The sequence below is a fragment of the Mycteria americana genome, chromosome 3 (genome assembly GCF_035582795.1).
Source record: "Mycteria americana isolate JAX WOST 10 ecotype Jacksonville Zoo and Gardens chromosome 3, USCA_MyAme_1.0, whole genome shotgun sequence".
NCBI lineage: Eukaryota > Metazoa > Chordata > Aves > Ciconiiformes > Ciconiidae > Mycteria > Mycteria americana.
The window spans coordinates 77094451-77116586 of NC_134367.1; the positions used below are offsets into that span (position 1 = coordinate 77094451).

The 22136-nt window shown below is 37.9% G+C and overlaps 1 protein-coding gene across 2 annotated transcripts in view; it reads right to left on the reverse strand.

The window, feature by feature from the left end:
• Positions 1–22136, reverse strand: part of PRKN (parkin RBR E3 ubiquitin protein ligase) — an 802017-nt gene that overhangs the window by 273067 nt on the left and 506814 nt on the right. For both annotated transcript variants that reach the window (XM_075499098.1, XM_075499097.1), the window contains one exon: positions 15891–16027. In XM_075499098.1, coding sequence (XP_075355213.1) covers positions 15891–16027 — 137 coding nt within the window. The remainder of the gene's footprint in view (positions 1–15890; positions 16028–22136) is intronic.

Here is a 22136-nt window from a genome sequence, read left to right on the forward strand (position 1 = left end):
CCTGAATTCATGTCCATAGTCTGTTGAACAACATCCCTTATACAACTTGTAAGGCACCTGGAGAACAAACCCAGGATAGAGCTAGCCCATACTAGAGAACTACTGTTCCCTTCCCAAATTTTAGTTAATGTCGAGGCTCCAGTATGGCTAAAATGAAAGCACAGGTTAAATCATCTTAGGTTTGCTCTAAGTTTACGCCTTGCTATTTGCACTAAATCACCGTGATGCGCTGCTTCAATATGTAGTTATAGAGCATGAGATCTGTCCACTGTGTCTCATATTCTTTCAGTTCTACAAATACCGTGAATGCCTACTGTTTTGTAAACAAAATTAGAATAATATAGATGAATTGGAGGTTGTTTTGTTGGGGCTTTTTACCATTAGCAACCTGAATTTTATATGTCCAACATTTAAATGTCAAATCTATTACAGAATGCTGCTTAATTGGGACTTAGAATTAAAAGCAGTGGAACAGAGGAGGGAAAACGCTTTCATGAGCTTCATCCAGTACATGAAATACACTATTATGCTTTCTCTGCATCTGGATAGTCATACAATGTATGACGGGTTGAAATTACTTTTGAATACAATATATTTTGAAACAATGTGTTTTTCAGGTTAGGATGTGTTCCCAAATATGCTGTAAAAATGCAGGGAAAATAGGCTTATTTAGAAATAATAAAGCAGTTCAGTGAATCAGTCTATCTTGATGACATTGATGCTATCTAGCAATGAGTTTGATGCATGAAAATTCCTTTATCCAGGAAATTATGCAAGTCCATGCATAAACATAAGCATTTGACTACCAACCAACTGCGTTAAGCATGTGCTGCTAATTATGCATGTTCTTGGGCACTGCATACGAGCAATATTGCTTCCATTGGTGAAGGACTGAATCTAAGCAGCAGCATACCCAGAATTTTCTGAAAAGAGGGAAACAAAGGAGTGAGCTACAGGTTACCTGCAGTAAGGGCAATGAATAAAAGGTAGGGGAGTCCTAGGTTACCTTAGGATGAAACAGAAATGGGGACAGAATGACATAAGAAATCTTTGTTAGAATGTCTTCCTCTTATTTATTGTGGATGTCATCCAACTGAGCACAAGAGATTAGGCCCTTTAGGGGCAACATTTATTACAGGCATAATGTGACTGTTTTGTCCTCAGCTTTTGGATGTTGCTTCTGTGATGGGAAAAGAATTTCGTGTAACTTGCCCATAAATCCAGATGAAGTCGGGAGGAGATAAGGAGGCTACGACTAGTTTTCCAAATCAAGCCATTAAGATTTTTTTCTTGAACAATATTCTACATTTGTTTTCATAATGAAAATATTCTAAATGCTGACAGGATTTTGCATTTTTAGAAGTAAACCTTAATTTACTTTGTAAGAAAATGCAATGCCAAGAAATTGATTCTTCACATAATTTCTCTTGACTAGATTTATTATTATGAAAATTCTACTTTTCATGCAATAGGATAAATATACCATTTGTAAATACTTCTGCCTTGAGGTATTTTCTGACAAAAATTATTTCTAGCTTTTTGCAAAAATAAAAACTAATTTCTCAAGTGGACTTCTGTAGCACTTAAAAATACACAGCAAATAGAGGGTCACACCAAGTAAATTCAGAATAACTTTCACGACAGTCTATGGAAACTAGTCTATAAATTCTTCAATAATGGAAAAAGCCCAGAGTGAAAAAAACCACAAATTGAGAGAGCGAAGAACATATAGTAGTAGAATAAATAGCTCCCTGTGGACTGACAGATACACTGTAAAAAAAATTACTTATTTAATTCTGACAGATATATATCAGACATTCAGTTCTCTTGCTAGTAACTAATTATGGTCAAAGTATGCAATTCATTATTCATACCATTGTAAGAGAAAACTGTCACATCCAGTGCAAAGACGCTATGCAGTTTCTGACCTTAACTGTGCTCTAGCTTTTAATAACTCCTGACTAGAGTTAGTCTGCTTCATCAGTGCCCTCAAAACTCCCTATTCAGACAGTGTGCCATCTACAAATATGGCTGCTTGCACTTCACTGCTCATCTTCCCATTGAGAATAGAAGACAGCTATGTTAAAGCAGAATAAAGTTTGAAGCCTTTATAGAAATACTACAGCACTGGATAGAAAAGTAGACAAACCACTCCATTTGCTAATAATGTATTTTTGTGTTCTCTTGGTTTGGTATTTTGGGGTGGTGGGGTGGTTTTTTTTAAATACTGACATTCTCAGGCAGAACAGTTCTGTATGGAAAGTCATAAAATTCACACTACTTACCCCAGAGGCTAGAATGACTTCCTTCACAAATAAATAATTAGGCAGATTTACAAAATGCACATTATTTTCCCAAGTGACTGGAACGGCTCCAAGCGATTAAATACATAATTATGTAGTTTTTCTAAAATGCTTATTATTTACCTGAGAGTCTCATCGCAGACTCTCTGGTAAATACTGTCTCCCTGCTAGCAGTTATTACCAAAAACGCCTCCATAATTTCCAGCCTTCCTCCAGCAGTGATATAAACAGAGGATATTACTTGGGGCAATGGATCATGAAAAACAAAATCTGACTGTGCCAGGCAGCCTATTTAACTGACAAGCTCAGCTTCCTTTGTACCTGGCATTGCACTCTTTTGTATCACAAACACAGTAGAAAGCAAACAAAAGGACTTTTCAACTTTTTGGTACTTTAGTTTGTGCTTTAGCTGGCCAGAAATCCTGCTGAAGGCTGTGCCTATGCATGTTTATGTGCATGCATGGCTACAGAAGAAAAGAGAGGGGAAAAAAACCCAAACTCTTATTAACTGTTTTCCTACCTGGTAAGGATAATGAAGGAAACATCACGTGTTAGTGACAAAACAAATAAGCAAGCCCCCAAGGCCCACACTCCATTTGACACAGGTTTTTCTTTCCAAGCAGCTATCTTGAACCAAGTCATCAGAGAGGACCAGCCTTAATCTGTAACTTCTCCCATTGTCCCTCTCTAGGGGACACGCAGTCACAGCGTCAGGCATGCAACAAGTGAATGTGAATATTCCTGCTCACGATTCACTGGTTGGTGTCTAAGCTGAGCACAGAGAGACAGGAAAGAAAAAGGTCAGGCATTAAGACCTAGCTGGCTCACCTATGCAGCCAAGGGACAATACCAAACGCCCTTTTCCTAGTGATCACAGACAATAAAACTGACCCTCATAAGTGACCTCTTTACATTACTCAACCTCCAGAGTCAATTTTCCTTACGCTTTTATCTGCCCAGAGGCCTCACTGCTTTGTGGTCCTTCCAGAAGAGAGCAAGAGTGACTGGAATCTCAATTAGAAAAAAGAGGGCAGGAGGAGACAGCAAGGCATGACAAGGTGAGGGAGAGAAAAAAAAGACGAAAGGAGAAATGAAGAGCAAGAGAAAAAGAGATGGAAAAGAATCAGAGGGTGAGCCAGTAATATTTAGGGATCAGCAACTAAGGCAACAAAGATGGTCAGACAACAAAGGAAATGGCAGTGAAGGACAGAATAGAAAATATTTTGCTTCTCAGAAAGAAGAAAAAAAAGGAAAAAATAAATTGTGAAAAGAAATAATGTAGAAGCAGGATAGGCTTATTCTTGGGGGGAAAAAAAAAGAAAAGGAACAAAGAGAGAGAAAGAAATCAGAACAACTAAGCAGGAGACTTTTACTGTGCATACCTCTTTCTCTGTATTTCCCAGTAAGACGTTTCATTTGTCTGTTTCTTAACACCTCCAACTAACCTATTTGTGTTTTACACATGTATAAAATGAATTCAGTCACATCCAAATATCTTAAACGGGGGTGAGAATTTCTTCAGAATTCTACTTTGATGTTAATACAATAAAATTCTGCCCTGGATATTTTGGCCATTTCAGTAAAAGTCTAACAGTAAAAGCATTCTTGAAGCATTGGTGAGTGTCTTGCGCAGTGTGAGCCACAGAGCTGAAGGTGGAGTAGCTGAGATGTACACTAAATGGCGACAACTGCACTCTTTGCCAGATCATTGCTTTTATAGCAGGTGCCTCATTTTTTATGAGGTTTAAAAAGAGACATCTAGGGCAAAGGGGAACAGAGAAGAGAAGAGAACAGGTACTGACAGGCAGATAGTGGGTGACTCTGCGAGCACACCAGGATGCTCTAGATGTCATCTAGCACACTAGATGCTCTCAGTTTCAAATATAATTGTTCCCATAACATTCTGACCTCTGTTACAAATAAATAGATTATAGGATGCATCTTGGTGCTTCAGCCTAGGCCTGTTCAAGGCACGTAATGCATAACATTCCGCAATTTATGTAAACTTACGAATGTTGCTGTATTACAATTTATTATTTACTGTTGAAATTTATCCATGAGCATTTGTAGTAAGCAAAGTATGCAAAGATATTCACAGGGAATGTGTGAATACTGTTCAAACTTAAATTGTTAGTGAAGGACACAACTAGCAAGGGTCCGGCAAGTTTCACTTCCATAAGTGTTTCAGTAATGGAAAAGTCTTATAAGACAACCTCCTTCACCCTCATTTTCAAGCCATTTAAACAATGTATAAGCAAAACATAAGTTCCACTGTCATTCTCGATTAACTGTATCTCTTCTGCCTTTTATCCCCTACCTTGGCTATGAATCAGACTGAATTGTGTACTAGGAAAGTTCTTTTTTAGAAGATGTCCCTGATTCTGTCCAGCCATGCTATTCACCTAAACTCTGCAAATTGCAATGTTAGTGTCCTTAGAGATATTTAAAGGTCAAAACATAAAATATTGCAGTAAACATCGGCATATTAAATTGTTCTGGCAGATCCTATTTTCCTGTTATTTTCATTGAAATAATGAGGCTACATTGTTTTTAAAATTGGAAAATGAAATATAAATATTTCTAAACTAGCCCAAATTTATCAGGCATCAAAGTAAAAAAAGCTAACTGTAAGCCTCTGAATAATTCCTTTACAAGACCTTATTAAACCTCACCATCTGCTTAAACACATTATTTTTAATCTTAAATAATATAGACTTATTTCCAAATAAGACTACTCTTTTATCATATGGTGGCAAATCTGTATAAGCAATAGCTTGACAGTTTAGTGTCTTCTTATTGTCCTAGGATGTGGCCCGATGTAACCCTGCAATCCAAACTTACTTGGACCAGTACCTCTTTCCATGGTCTTCTCCCAGCTGCCTGTGTTCAGTACCGTTGCTCCATCTACCCTCTCTGTGGAACGGCAGTTCCAAACCATCCAGCGAAAAACCCCTAACAAATCTCAAGCAGATAGATTACAATTGCAATATCCAAGGACCAATTCTTGAAATTGGCCTATAGCATCAAATTCTAAGGAAAAATACTGAAGTGTGATACTTCAGTCAATGCCAAGACTGAATTACACAGTGCAACATGCAGATTTTCAGATTTCATAAACCTTTTGTTTTTTAGTTAGTATGAAAGGATCTTGATAAAAGCACTGCAGATTCCATCTCAGTGACATTTCATCAGTGCAAGTGACACCATGTTGTTCCACCTTTAGTTCTGATTTCCACAAAGTGCTTCAGTGACAAAGAGGCACTTTGTTTTCCACACTTACAAGATCCTTTTCTGCATTCTTAGGGAAGGAAACAAGGCTACCGACTGACAGTAGGTGACATGATGGCTTTTGTAACGCGAACATGGATTCCCCATAGACCAGAATGAGAACACTAAGTTATTACATACAGAACTTTCATCTATTACCAATTTCAGCCACCACTATATTGGACTGTATTTGACCCAGATACAGAATGAAAATCTCTTTTCTAAATCATACACCTTATCTCCTTTCCCCCATTTCTTTCTTTTCTTAAAATACATTTCTGGGGAGATATAATTTATTGAGATGCAGTTTGAACCATGTTACTTTTTATAACCCTCACTTGCACCTACATTGTGCAATCATTTGACACATCTGCTATATCAAGAACAAATCTGATTTAAGAGTTTTAATAAGAACTTGCATCAATAGATTATAACAGATTGGTGATTAGTAGTATTATTTATATGCAATATTTTTGTACCCTTATAATGCTGATGTCTGCTTCACAGGGATTAATTATTTTCATAATTTTGTCTAAGTAGTAATATAGAAAATGTCAAAAAGAAAATTAGATTTTCACTTTCCAGACACAGAAATTTAATTAAAGCCAACTCCTTGTTGAAGGGGTATGTCCTTAGCTGGTTCTGTGATGTGGCAGCAGCTCTACATGCTGCCACGTGGGAGACCAAGGCTCAGAAAGTGACTGAGGGAATATTAATCACCAGGCTTCAGAGATTAAACACATGCTGAATGTGCCACAGTTGGTCCCAGCAGGTTATTTATAGAGTATATAAGGTAGCATACAGTAATGATTTCTTATAAAGGCTGCTGCTTGTACAGCCCACCTCAGAGATGGCGCTGTACTGAAAGAGACCCTCTGCTCAGATAAAAACCGATCCGTTAGGAAACCTCTAATTATCCAGGCATGAAAGGTCAGCTTCCCCTCATGTTGCTCTAAAAGTCTAAGATAAACACTTCAAGCACATTTCAGCTGTAAAAATTAGCATCTTCTACAGTCTGTTGGACATTTTTAGAACAAACGCTCAGGTGTCTCCAGTCTGTGGAAGAACAGTTCACATATAAACCACTGAACTACTGTCATTAAAAACGAAATTCCCAGCCTCGCCAAAATGTGAGGGAAGCTGAAGGCATTATTTTCTCATTTTACTCACACTCCCTCTGTAGATCTTTTTTCTTTCATTCCTTGAATAGTCACCAACTCTTCTCCTTAATGCACTGCCTCTTTTGCCTCTCTCTCAGTTCCTTCCTTTCATGAATCCTCTTCCCTCTATTCCATGTATATTATTCCTTCCTTCTATTTATCTCCATTATCCCCATCTTTCACCCTCATTAACATTAACTGCCCGTGGGCTAGAATAGGAGCACCAAACAAGGCCATTCAGGACTTCTAAGCACCTTCCAGGGACAACTGAATCTAGTCCTGGTTTGAAGTGACACTGCAGCCATGAATGAACACAAAAGTTTCTTGTTCAGAAGCTGATCCTTCCTCCTTAAAAAATACATTTTTCTGGAGAAGATAGACTTCAAGGAGATACAGTCAAAATCATGGCACTTGCTATAACAGCACTTACATAAGATGAATTAGAAAATAGCTTGAATTAAAAACCTGTTCAAGCAGTTGAGTGTAAAGTTGACTAACAAGACTCTGTTACTTGATTTTATTGTTCATCTAGGTGATGATTTTTCTCAGTCAGATGGCAGCTTAAAAGTGACTTGCCAACCATAGACCCACAAGTGATTATTATAAGATAAAGCAATATGGGCAGAAGCACTTCCAGTCAGAACGAATACCTTTCATTTCCAAAGACAAAGCCACTACTCTTACTGACTCCAGCTGAGACAAAAATTCACCTCCACTTCAGCTGGACATAGAAATGATGAAAGATGGATAGACCCATACACACACACTTCTGCCACTGCTTCAGTATGTCTAGTTTACTTTGACCCTGGACATCTTATTTTATAGGACAAGAAGTCTGCTTTGAAAGTTCACTCCTAGTTGCTCTTAAAGCCAAATAATTTCTAAGCAAGATTGTTTCATTATCTCTTCTCCTTCCCTATTCCTGACCAGAGCGAGCCTATGTGCACTGTCATCTCCCTGCAATTTACAAATGAAATATATTGCAACAGAAGAACTAGTAAGAGATAAGGGTGAAAAACACCTATGGTAACATATCTCATGCTGAATTTAATTATGGCAACTCTGATTTTTGTAAGGATCACATGATATGATTTCACTGTAGTTGTTCCCAGATAAGAATCCAATGCCTGCCTCAAATATACCATGGGATCAAGCTCTGCTTGTTCTAAAGATTTTGAGTCTGTTTAGATATGGAGCTGGCAATCTGCTGCTACGGAAACAGAGCAAAGACTTGAGGGAACAAACCTCAGACGTCACTGCTTGAACTTCAGTCAACATTGAAAATGGAAATGAAGGAGCTGTTGTGACTTCTAACCACGTCCTTTGAGCTAGCCTCATGTGCTTGTGCTAGTAAAGGAACACAAAAAAACACTTGATACACTGTTGGTTCATGTTTATTTTATGCCCACAGTGAGAGGAGAATGCAGAAGACCATAAAAAGTTCTTCAGGAAACTGCTTCAAATTCAATGAAATCTTGAGAGTAAAAATCTGGTTTATCTATATGCTTTTGGTTCCCTTCTTGTCAAAGTCTGGCTGGAATAAACTTGTAATTACTTCAATGAGGTCAGGTTAGCTTCACCTGCTAGACCAGGGTAGAAGGCAGTCTAGCTGTATTCTCTGATAAGCTTCCAACAATTTTAAAAAATTATAGGGGAAGTGGACGATCTTTTGTCAACAAGACTCTCTCCTACAGGGTGCTGCACAGAGCTATGCCACTTGTTCAATCCATGTACAGCCTTATAGAAAAAAAATCATTATTCATCTTAGCATATTGACCAAGAGTTTGTAGAACGTTAAAAGAAGAGAAATTAGAGGAATCTACTTTTAAAACACCTTAGGGGTGAAAAAGAAGCAATATGCTCATGGGAAAAGCACTGTAATGAGACTGACTACACCTGGGTTCCAACACAAACTCAGTCAGTGACCTCTTGTGTAACCTCTACGTGATTTGTTGCCTCTGCTTCTCATCCGATGTTTTACCTACTCAAACGATAAGCCCAAAGGGGCAGACATTGCCTCTTACTAAGAAATATATACAAGAACTAAGTCAATGGAGTATGTTCAAACTACCATAACGTGAATAATAAAATAGCTGTAATAGAAAGAACATGAAGAAGGGAAATAATCCCTAATAAATACTTATTCTGCCCATAATACACAGGAAAGATACAGTCAGAATTAATGAGTAGGCTGAACATCTGAATTATTCTTATATAGGGAAATGATCTAAGGTTCACTGTTCATCAAACCAATACCTGTGTATAGTAGCTTGTATAATCTGCTTTTTATGAAGAACTCTTTGGGAATTACAGGAAGAAAAGGGTTTCCTCCTCTATACTGCCCTTCACCACTGCAGTTTTTGCATTCCCTCTGCAGAAGGAATAACCAGCTTCCCCTTGGGGACAATGAAAAGAAGCAGCTTAGTGGGCATGCAACCCCTCCTTAGACTAGATAGCAGGGTTCAGCCATGGGAAATTAATGACAGAAAGAGTCCAGGAAAGAGGAAAAAATAGGTCAGCTATTGCCAAATGCCCTTCCAAAAGATGCTCAGATATCCCTTTAAGAATGTGAATAGACAACATGGTAACATATCTGCATTTTCCCTGTCATGGGGAATGCTGGAAAAAGAAAGATACAACTAGAACTGTCACCACAAATGCTCTGAAAACTGTAATTGCTTTTTTATTAATTCCTCAGAATGGAAAAAACCTCTTCTGAGATGTACAATATATAAAAAATAAAAAGCATTTCTCCAGCCTCCTACACCTGTTTCTGCATGCTCAGATATTTCATACCAACAAGAAATTACAAAAAGTTTGTTGCTGTCAAGAATTTAACACCCCCTAAATACTAAACTTAAGGAGCACTTTGAAGAACTTCCGAAAGCTGAAAATGTGTCTGCTTTCAATCCCTTTTATTTCATACCTCTAATAATAAACTGCCTTTTCTGGCACTTTCAGATTTCCTAAATTACTTCAAGTATTTTTAAGCAGGATTATTGGAGAACACAGATTTCAGAAACTGTTGACGAATTGAGGCTTCACACCAGGTAAATCTTATTTCTTGTACCAACTGGTGCACTCTTCCATTTTAAGCCCCCCTAAACTATGCCTACTTCCTCATTACATTCTTGAGAAGGCTCTGTTCATAGATCACTGACCTTCACTTTAAAATCCCTTGCACACACATGCCTTCCTAAATTTAATAGAGATTTTGTCTATAACAGAAAAGATTCAAACACACTATTTGGAGTGATCAAATCAAATACAGTTTTCCTCCTTCCTTTTACTTGCAAACTTTGCTTAGGCTACCTATTTATTCTCCCCTTTTCTTTTTGGGTACTATGATTTTGAAAGATGATTCACCACTGCATTGACAGCCTCTATAGAAATAAGAAGATAGTGTTATTATACAAATAGCATCTAATGGGGATAAAAATTTAATCTTAATACATATGCCTCCTTAATTCTCCAGAAGCTTTCTTTCAATGGAATATAGTTCTTAAGGCAATTTATTATACTTTAAAGCTTTAGTCCTTTTTATTAGCAGTTCCATACACAAACTGGTGGTAATTTCACTTATTTATTTATATACATGTGGTAAAATCAGATTACTTCCAGATAAACAGTGGTTTACAGTCATCAGGAGAACTGCATCTTTTATCCGGATTCCTTTAAAATACATCATGCATATAATTACTCGTAAGAAATAAAGTGATGCAAAGACATTTTTGCAAAGTGCCTACAGCAGTGTAAAACCTTGTCTTTCCTTGGCCCCACCAACTTTTCTTCTACCAAAGATCTGTGGAAGTTTATTTTACCCTGGGGACCAAGACCCATAATGCTGTAATGCTATTTTAAAAATGAAACGGTGATCATAAGAACAGTATGTGTTTAAAGGGGTAATACATTGTATATATGTATACAATTCCTGCTTTGAGGTAATGCTATGAGATTCTTTGCCCTGCACAGTAACTAAATAACCATAAATGATCTTTCATGCATATGCAAATCTGTCCCTCTAAGCACCTTATTAATTATTTCAAAGATACTTGGAGGTCACCACTCATGGAAATTTCTATGCATGAAGCCTCATTAATACAAGACACCATACAGAGAGATGGGATAGATTTTTGTTGCCATTTAACAAGGGCAGAGAGAGTATAATCTGTAACGTTTACTTTTTTATTTTAATGACCAATGAAATCTAGCCAGCTCCTATCTATAAGTCCTTGCTCTGAGCTGATACAGTGGGTTGGAATCGCAGGGCTGCTGCCACACTACTCTGAACAGCTAATCCTATCAATGCACCAGTTACTGTGCTCAGAGCTCTGGTCCTCAACACTGGCTGTTCTCAGCTGGAGTAGTGCTGCCTGGCACCAGATTAGCAGCTAAGCACTAAGGAATTAATGTTGTTCTTCCAAAAATCACAGCAATGACACATTTTGTGTTGGAACAAAGTGAAGCTATGGCATTATCAAGGTGATACATCATAGCTCATCAGCTGAGATGATAGCTGCCTTCTGAACACATATTATCTCCTGCTTAATTAGGCCACACAACAGAAATCAAAGAAAAGCAAGGATATAACCACACAAAATACCTGAACGCAATGACAAAATGCATCTTCTGGTATATCTGTGCCAGGAAGCAAGAAATCAAACCTACTTGAGAAGCATTGTTTATCTGAAATCCCTAGATCCTTTCCAGCTCAAGTTATCATACACATGTGATAACACTGATCTTGTCTGTCACAGTGACCCTTTGCTGTAGCAGCTGCTGTTCATTTTTATTCTGTCGTGTGTGCGGTGCTTTCACCTCTAGATTGATCCAATAAAAGATATAAAAAACTTGCTATGTGGGTACATTCCCTTGATAAAAATCGGGAACAGTGAGTCAAATGTTAATGGAAACTGCAGGCTATGTTCATTATGTTACCTCTATTTTTGAAAAACACTAGAATGAACAGAACTAATTGGAAATGCAAACAATTCAAATAGGCTTAATTACAAAACCAAACCCTCCTGTACAGCACACAAGGCAATGTGTGCACATATGCCTTGAAGAAATGGGCTAGTTTTTAAGTAAATCCATTCATGAAAATGGAAAAGTAAAATAATTTTTACAAAGCCCGAACTCAGAAAATTAGTATTTTCTGTTCAAGACACCATAAATACTGCTTCAGCATTAGTCTGTGATGTTTAAAAATACATGTACTAATACAGACTGTTTTGATCTGTCTGTGCAACCTGGTCACCTACCATAACATAAATCTCATTACAGTAAACATGACTTTGTTTTGTATTCCTTTTAGAAGCAGACTCAAATCAACATCTAACCTTTCAATAAAGTTCAGATCTAATATTTTTTTGCTTTGAGTCATGCTCTGTTACAGATAACATGTATTAAACCAACATTGCCACAGTAAGAAAGAAAAGTCTTTTCTTGGCATGTCCCATGGTATTCATTCCTGTCAAGGGGAATTCATTTTAGGCTTCACTGAGGTAATTAGAGAAAGTTGTGTCAAACAGTGCTTTATCGTCCTCACTTGTAAATACAAACTGCAAATTGCAGTTGCTAAAATGAAGATTGCGAAATGTAGATTGCAAAAATGCAATCTTATACTATTCAGCAGGAGTGCCATGATAAGTAGAAAAGAAAATCACATGATCCTGTTCTGAATGTTTCTTAATTCAATTCATTGCTGATGAAAGCTGCTGGATCCATAGCTATGAAGGAGGCTAAAAATCTTTTGTAGCTGAACAGTAAGAGAGAAGGGCTTCTTGGCAACTCAGGCATTCCTCTTCTTCACAAGTGTGACGCAACTCAGCCTCATGACTTTCTCAAAGGACAAAAAATAGTCATCAGTTCCTAACTCGAATATAACCTAATTCTAGAAACAACCAAATTTCTTCCATACCACAAAGTCAGGTTCAGGTAGCTGCAGAAATGAACCAGTGAAGATACAACAGCACTGATTAGAGTCTTCATCCTGCAAAGCAGTCTGAAAGATAATGCCTACAAATGCTTTTATTGATACAGAACTGCTAACGCAACAAAGAGAACTGACAGAGGTAGCAACCAATTTTAGGTTTAGATGGAATATTATTTAAAACCGCTGAATACTCAGAGATTGTGACTGAGAACCTCTCCAACACAAAGCATGCCAGCGCAGTATAATGTCAATACTTCTTAGAGATAATCAAGCTGGCTCTGAGCAAGCAGGTATGCCTAGACAGCACCACACACCACTGTACAGAGATACTAGCACAGGTCCTGAAGTCGTATTTGGTGGGTCACTCCTTGTCAGCCTACCAGAAGTGTCAAAGAGCCCGTCCTATGCGCTATACTGACACAACTATACTTCCTTCCCTTCAGCATCACGATTCAGCTCTAGCTCAAGAATCTCTGTACTGCACTGCACAGCACAGCACTGCACTGCGGCACGCCTAAACTATGCACTCCACTGGCACAAGACAAAAATGTCTGCAGACATTTTTCCAAGAAACATTCTTACTAACTGAAGAACAGAGAGAAAATGTACCACAATTGTATTGTTATTACTACTACTACTATTAGTACTACTTTACTGTACAGTATTTTGAAAACAACTTTCTGATTTGGGGAGTTCTGAAACTTTAAGATTAGCAATATTTTAGCATTTCCATATTTAGCTATTTTAACACTTAAAGTATAACACAGCTGAGGCTAGCCTGGCAGCAATAGCTGCTTTTCCATCCCCACAGCTGAATCCTATCTCACTTGAACAGTAGAAGTACAGTCATCCTTTGTGCATCCTTTACAGTATCCCTTTCTTAGGCCAAGCCTATGCCTTCCTCACCTCTCAAAGACTGAAATTGCATCCCTGAACATTTCAGCTCTGTCTTCTTGCATTTTCTCCTCATCCCATCCCTACTCTGCTTCTACCGCTCAATTACTGTTGTGATTTAGCCCCAGTCGGCAATGAAGCACCACACAGCCGCTCACTCACCCTCCCCCCTGGTGGGAGGTGGGAGAGAATCGGAAGAGCAAAAGTAAGAAAACTTGTGGGCTGAGATAAGAACCGTTTAATAATTGGAACAACAAAAAAAATTGTAATGAGAAGGAAAACAACAAGAGAGCGAGAGAGGAACAAAACCCAAGGGAAAAAAACAGTGATGCAACCGCTCACCACCCGCCGAGCGACGCCCAGCCAGTCCCCGAGCAGCAACTGCTACCCCCTGGCCAACTCCCCCCTGTTTATATACTGGGCGTGATGTCATATGGTATGGAATAGCCCTTTGGCCAGTTTGGATCAACTCTCCTGGCTGTGCCCCCTCCCAGTTTCTTGTACGCCTGGCAGAGCATGGGAAGCTGAAAAGTCCTTGACCAGTGGAAACACCACTTAGCAACAGCCAAAACATCAGCGTGTTATCAATATTATATAGTGTTCAACTTCAACACATAGAAGAGAGAAAAAGACTGGCTTGCTACTGCCAGCCAGGGGTAAAAACTTCTGCAAACTTCTTAAGTCTCCTCTCTCAGAAAAAAGGACAGATAAAACTTCTGAAATGAACAACTTGAGTTGCAAGACATATGGAAAAATCCTAATACAAGTTTTGCGCAGCGTGACTAGCAATGGGTTTATAAACAGAAGAGGTGGAAGGGCCATAAGTTTAACATAACAGCCTGAAGTGGAGGAAGCTCTATGACACTAGCCATGGCTGCGAGGAGGCCCACAAGAGAGGAGAAAGATGAGTTGCCTGCTGCACCACTGGGATAACTGATTAACCTAAGGAGCTAACAGGAGAACAGGGAAGAGAACTGATAAACGAGGGGAAAAAAGGATGGATTCATCTCAAGTAGCTGATTACTTTGTGTGGGAGCAGAAAATGGATTAACTTTTGGAGATGCAAGGAGGGAGGCTGAGAGTACAGGCTGACCACACAGTACTACAGTAATGTTAAGGTCAAGGAAAGAGCACTGGGTATAAAGTTCCTGTTAGGTTAAAACTGGATATACTAGGTATACTGGGTATATTAGGTTAAAACTGGGTATAAAGTTCCTGGGTATAAAGTTCCTCATGACAAGTTTTCTTACACAACATTAAAAAGTGTTTTGTGCAGTATGACATTAGTGTGTAAATGCAGTGGCAGAGCAAACTGTTGGGGGGGAAGTAAGATGAGACCTGGTGAGACAGCACATAAACAGCAATTCTAGTGAAATGTGAACTGATGACCATTGCTAGATCGCTCCTGAAGCAATTAAAAATAAATAATTTTAAATGGTTCTTACTACTGTACTTTCAATATCCTCAAGGCATGTCCTCACATTAAGCAGATGCCACTCTCCTAAGAAATTTTGTCATTTTTTCACCCATCTAGTGATTTGAAACTCATTTGTCAGCTGTTCAGGTAACCAGGCAAACCCATCTTCTATGCAGCTTCTAATATGCTGGAAAATGATTCTCATACCACTATACAGCACTTGTGACAAACATATATGCACATATGCAAATTTAGCAACAGGGAAAATAAATTCTAATATATTTCTTCACAGCAAAATTTTTGAGAATTTTGCAGTCCATAGGCCATTGTAATTGAACCAATTCTCAAAACACATCTTCCAGATTCAGTGTAAGCCTTTGTTTAGTTGAGTCAAACTTTGTTTCCTACTCAGGTAAAACAGATAATCTATCACCTTCGCAGGGTGATCTACATTTCATTCAATGAGGTGACAATTAGTAGCAATAACTTCATCAACAGGAAGGCTACTTGAAATTCCTATTGCGGTCTTTTTTTTATTAGTACTTGAAGACAGGCCAAGAAAGTTAACAATTTACTTAATTTGAAAGTGGAAATGTGGAGGTCAAGGTGTTTGTTTTTTAACCAGAGTGTAATGCTATCATCTGCTAGCACTTCATGATTATAAAATACTAATACGAAGAAAGTATGCATTTGCTTTTAAAAGAAATGCCCTTTGGAATCCAGTTAATTCTCCAGTTCACATGCTCAGCAAGAACCACTTCAATATTCAAATATTTTCTCCATGAAATGAAACAACGCCTGTGAAAACAGTATAATTCCACAGATATACTCAAAACTAATAGGTGATTAAAAAAAATCTTGCCCTGAAATCAAAATCACATACATTTTTAAAAAGGAAATCAGCTAAAACATACCTACGCAAGGGAGGGAATAGCCAAGCTCCGGGTCATGGATGAACTGACGGTCATTCAGCATAGTCACACAGTACAAATGGAAACAGTCTAGGCAAATGACATGGCGATGCATGCACTGGAACACAAGCACAGGACTCCTGTTAAAAACAAAACAGTGAAAATGATGAACAAGGACTGGGCCGAACTCCACAAAAAGCTTTGTTTCAAACTTCTAATTTTATAATAATTTTTCATTAGTAGTGCACGAGATTATTACATACATAAAAACAGAATTTAGCCTGGCATATGACAGCACTTTTTAAAAGAGATGGTTTCTAACACAAATCAGATGCGAGGAAAAGGAAATAAGTTTTTACCGAAAGTGGAAACTTTACTGAAAACTGGAACCTAAAGCAAGAGAAGTGCTTTCGTAACAGAAATCCTTTGCATGAGGTGAGGTAAGTTCATATATGGTAAAACATCAAATGGTGGTAGGTAGGATTAAATAGAAATGTGACCAGCTAGGAAAGCTAAATAGGACTTCATGAAGACCACCCTGTGCCTTCAGCCTCTCAAGGCAGCCATTGGAACTCTACAGAGAGGGCATTCCCTTAAAAATAATGAGCAAAATAATTCAGCTTCTGGTCAGAGGTATGGGATTCAATCTGGGAACAAGACACCTAAACTTCAGTGCTATATATAAATACCTACCTGCATGCTAAGCGAGAAATTCCCACTATAGTCAATACGCTCAGTGGAGGCTGGAGCTGATCAGCTTCCAGGTATCTACATTAGGGTGAGCTGAATCACCCGCCTGCCTCCATTGTATATATGGACTAAATCTCCACGGACCATTACAGGAGCTCAGACACCCACCACACAGGAAGATGCCTACATGGAGACAACTAAATATGGGTATTCCAAGCTTGACAGGATACTGCCTGTGGAGATGCAGAGAGAAAACATTTGGAATAAATGAGGACAAATAGTTTTACTCCTGAGCTGGCCTGCACTCAGAAACCCTCCAGCAGTGGCCACAGCAAGGAGGGGCAGCAGCTCCCAAAATCCTGCTCAGGACCAGTACACTGGAGGTGAAAGAAAAAATGAGTAATACAAGAAATATTACATACACATGAAATGTGTCTTCACTGCAGGAACACAGTGATAAACCTAATGGGTTTCCTCTAATAGAAGTTAACTTCTGCTAACTCCTGATGGACATACCTTAACTGTCAGTTCCAAAATAATGACTATGACCCCTTTGATAAAGTTATGTGCTCTGTAAGTGTTATACAATAATGCTTGCTTATCTCTTCTCCTTGAGGAGTATTACCAACCTGAAGTATCAAAATTGGAAAAATAAAGAGATGCATTAAGCTGAAAAGAACAGTGAGATTCCCATTCTGATGCTGAACTACTTTATTCCTTTTATTTGTCTGTGGGCAAACACAGGTAGAAATGGGTTAAATGTTAAATTTTTTTAGTAACTAGGAAGAAAGAGAATTATTTTTAAAAATAAAAGGAGGAATTCTCACATATTCACTGTACTCCGCGACACAGGTATTAAAATACAACATCAAATACAGCAGGACTTGTGATAAAATCATTAGAGTTAGCAATACTACTATAGCTTCTATAAATCCTGCTAGACAATGCTTTGAAAACCCACTGAAACAGTAAATCACCAAGCCCTGAATGTGGGAATACGACTGCAAAACATAATCAATAATAATTTCAGATACTGTATATAAGCATTTAATCTTCCATGAAAATATGCTTTAGAGTTGCACACACTATAGCATTCATGGCAGTGTGTTGGTATCTCCAAAAATATAATCTCTGTGTTTTAAGGATTTTGTTGAATAAAGCAGCTTAAAAACTGAATTAAATAAAACCTCCCCATTACTAATCCTTATTAGTTGCCCACTTGCTGTTCTGAATGTAACAAATAATAATTTTAAAAAGACAGCTGTAACGCAAAATGAGAGGATGATCTGAATCATTTTAGCTCTGGATGGTCCCAAAATCATTAGAGAGAGCTGGAGGAGCAGTTATCTTGTCCCTACGGTGCAGAAGTCCCTATGGCTCACGAGTCAAATATAACCTTAAGAAAAACACCCCAAAGATTTCTTCCTGAAATGCACATATAATCAAATTTGCCTATAGCTTTAATGGATATTTCTGTTTTAGGGTTAATTGCTCATTTTTATTGCTTCAGTATCTGAGTATCTTTTTAGTTTCATGGGAAGCTCCCTGGATCTAAATTCACACCTCTCTGACTTTCATTTCAAAGACAAAATATATTTTATGTGTGAGGAGAGATCCACAAGAGAAAGCCATCAAAAGTTGAGTATCTTAAAAAAACCATGCCAGAAATGAAAATGGCATTATTAACACTCCCACCTAAACTTGTATGAAACCAAGACTAACAGCACTTCATTATGCAAATGAACTACTACAATCAGTTACTAATGTAAATTATTTTGTGATAATCAATTTTGCTTCTTAATATATTACAACTGTTTGAAATCAAACTACATTCTCCAGAAGGGGAACAGCCATAAATGTACACATTTAAACTGCATCTTTAGGAACAACATTAATGATAAAATGTGCTATCTTGTAACACTATCAGACTCGCAAGCAATGCATACAAACTAGGGATGTCTGGGTTCTGACTGTGTCACAAAACACAAGCGTAGCTTTCACAGCTATTATACTGTCCGCTAATTTTGCAGCCCACAGTATCTGTGTCATAAGGCTTTGAGAAACTCAATCTGTATGCAATGCAGATATAGCCAAATTCATTTGGCATTGGAACAGTCACTGCATTCTAACATTTGCAGATCTTGTTTCAAAAGAAAGCACTTCTAGTTTAAAAGAGATAGAGAAGTTTTGTTCCTGACATCAGTAAAGACGAAGATGTAGAGGTTATGTTCATAATGCCTGGGTGAAGCTAGTAAATACTCATTTAGGATAACCCCAAGAGTTATTAAAAAAAGCCTTGCTTGAACCACACAATTTATTTTAGAAAGGAGTATTAAGAAAGTAAAAAAATTTGCCATGTAGTGTAACAAGGGCCCTTGCTCAATCTAACATAACAGTCTAGTAATGTAAATCCGATGTATATTTTAGAAGGTATTTCATAGGTTCCATTTACATAATATGTTTGGCTGAATTAGAGGCTTCATGAGAATAATATATAAGAAAAGTGTTTCTCGCAGCAAGGGATAAATTGGTCCTTTTTGTTCGCCAATTAGGAATGTAACCACTTTTAAAAATTGAAAATCCAACATTACAATGCATCACAGAAAATTTTCATAATAAGTCACTCGCTCCTGTGCTCTGATTCCTTTTCATTAGAATTTTATCAGCATGCATTTACTTAAATGAAAAAGAAAGGAGAACCTAAATGTTTCTGCTTTATGTTATTACTGTCGGATAACTGTGTGGCACAACAACAGCACAGTTGGAAGCACTATCTGGTCTGTACGCTCTTTCCTCCTTCTCCTAACTGAGAAGCAGCAAGACACAGATAATTCTCAGATAGACTACAACAGTATACTGGCTAAATAAAGATATGAAGACTTGATCTTGTTTAGATAAGAAGCCCACTGGGAAATAAATTGTTCTAGTATATCCCAAAATCTCATGGCAGTTATTAATGTTCTGAGAGTGAGTCCAGTGGCTATGAATGTGAGGGGCTACTTAGCATAAGGAATTATTTGCAGACATAACAGTGGATTAACTGATACATCTTTCAATGCCTACTGAAGCAAAATGTGGGGCAATTTGTCCCTTGCTTGGTCTTTATCCTTCATATTTTGAAAAAACCTTGACTGAATAAAGGTTAAACAGCACACCACATATATCAGTCCATTATTTTTTAGAAAATGTGAGTAGCCACAGTCTGAAGCGCTTTGGAGCAAGGAATATATCTAAGCCTGTAGAAATCTGTGAAAAACATGTTGGACAAATCTGTGAAACCCCCTCGAGGTCATTTCTAGGTGACAGTTGGATTTTTCTCACCTCAATCTCAAAATCTTAGCCAAATAATAATAAAAAACCTTAGCAGATGTCTATAAGGCTGCCTTGCTGGGATTACAGTCAGTGAAGCAAAAATAGCCATTTGGGATTCATTTCTGCGCAGTAAATAAATCTGAATGCACGCAGCTATATCACAGCCTTTAACCCCACCTATGAGTGCTATATTTATCATAACACACTTCTGCATTTCTAATACATTTTTCCATGTTGGCAATCATCCTGTACTTCAAAAAGCTTTCTATATAAGTACCACGAAATCATTTCATTTATAAATGGATCTCTATGCCACTCCAAAATGAATCTTTGTTAACTTACAGGTCAGATCGGTAAGCACCATTCAAGAAAAGATGAATCACTGAATAAAATGTGGAAAAAAGAAGAAATTATGGAAAATATAAACTTTGGTGACATAGACACTACAGGCACTCTCCTACTTCATAAACAATCAAAGTAATTAAACAGAAATACTGTCCTTGAGCAGCACTCAAACAATTTTGGCTCTACCCTTGTAGCAGAGCAAAATTACAATGCCTAAACAAGCCAAATTATTCATCCATCTACATGGCTTCCTCACAGAACTGTATGTAGGAAGAGTAGAGTCTTCCAATTCATACAAAGCTGGTGTCACATCTGGTTTTCCTGTCTATCGCATACAGTCCACAGTCTTATTCAAAACTATTGAAAGAACTGCCTGTTTATGATGCTTTAAGTACATGGTTTTCTTACCATGAAAATACTTCCAAGTACTTCGAGTTAGAGTAGATTATTAAATTCCATTAAAAAGATGTTATTGTTTATATAAAATATAAAAACAGAAAATAAAGAAAAATTACCCCAGTGATTTCTGTTTTAGAACTGAGGCAGTTTGGAGGAAAGTATAGCAACAAATCCTACCTTTTAATGAGCAATACGCTATTAGAGATAAATAGGAACAGTGACCTAGCAATTGCAGACAACCTGTAAGTAACAATGCAGGCCCCTAAATATTTAGACAAGGGTAGGCATTTGAAACGGGTATCAAGTTTAAGAGAAAAGAGAAAAGAGAAATGAAACAAGAGAAAAGAAACAATGATAAAGTACTAAGAAAGAAATGTCACTGATATGACTGCATCTTTCATGGACTTTTAGGAACACACAAAAAGTATATCCCTGCTTTCCCCTTCCTAGGGGATGAAACTAAATCTTTACGTAGACTGTGCCAACTAAAAACCCCATTATATATAATTACAGTACTCTCAGAAAACCGACATACTAAATCCACTAAAACAACCAAAAAATTCTGGTTTTGCGTCTTTGATCACTTGCCACACAACGCATCAAAGGTCGTAAAATGAAGGTTATGAACAGCATGAGACATCGCTGTGCGAGCTTAAATTTTCTGGCTGTGCTTCTGTATAAAAATGTATTCTGACCCACAGCTGTTAACTTAAAGGGGCATTGGCAAGTGAAATCTGACCTACTTTCTCCTCTTTATGTTACATGTTTTCCTCTAAAATGTGCTTTCATGTTTCTTATTTCTATTGGAAAGCAGCGCCAAGAGGCCAGAACTCAGGAACAGCCTGACAGTAATAAACCAGAATATAAGAGGGAAGAACAGGCACACTTAAAATTAGTGCATCTGATGGCAAGTGCTCCTTTCAGCAGTGCTCCTGTTAACTCTGCTGTTAAGTTTTTTTTCATGCTATGGAAGTGACATACATTATTGCCCATAAAATCTGTGATCACTGTGACAGGCAACAGCATCTGCCTCCCGAGGACACAGGCAAGGGAATTCTATGTTACATGTACTAGTACATTCATATTAGTACCCAACATTAAATTTGTGCTACGCCTGCTTTCTCAGATGTGTCTTGTCTAAGCTCCCTGTTCAGACACAATAACCACCCTTGGTACTAATAGCTGAATCTTATGATATCAAGGAATGGACAGTGATTAGGCTGGAGAAGAAACTTTTCCGGTAATCTATCAGACTAGCTGTCTACAGCACTCCTCTGTACAGCAAATAACTGATAAATCAGTCATGCTTTGAAAGGAGATGAGTAGAACCTGCTCCTTTTCCTTCATATGTGCTTTTAAAACCTCATTAATGCTCCACTGCAGAGAAAAGGAAAAGACCTCAGTAATGGAAGCAAAAGATGACAAACATGAACAAAGGAAGCAGCTCATAAGCTGCCCTAACCCAAGCCCTGATGCCAGTTGCCAGTTGCCAGTGGGAATATG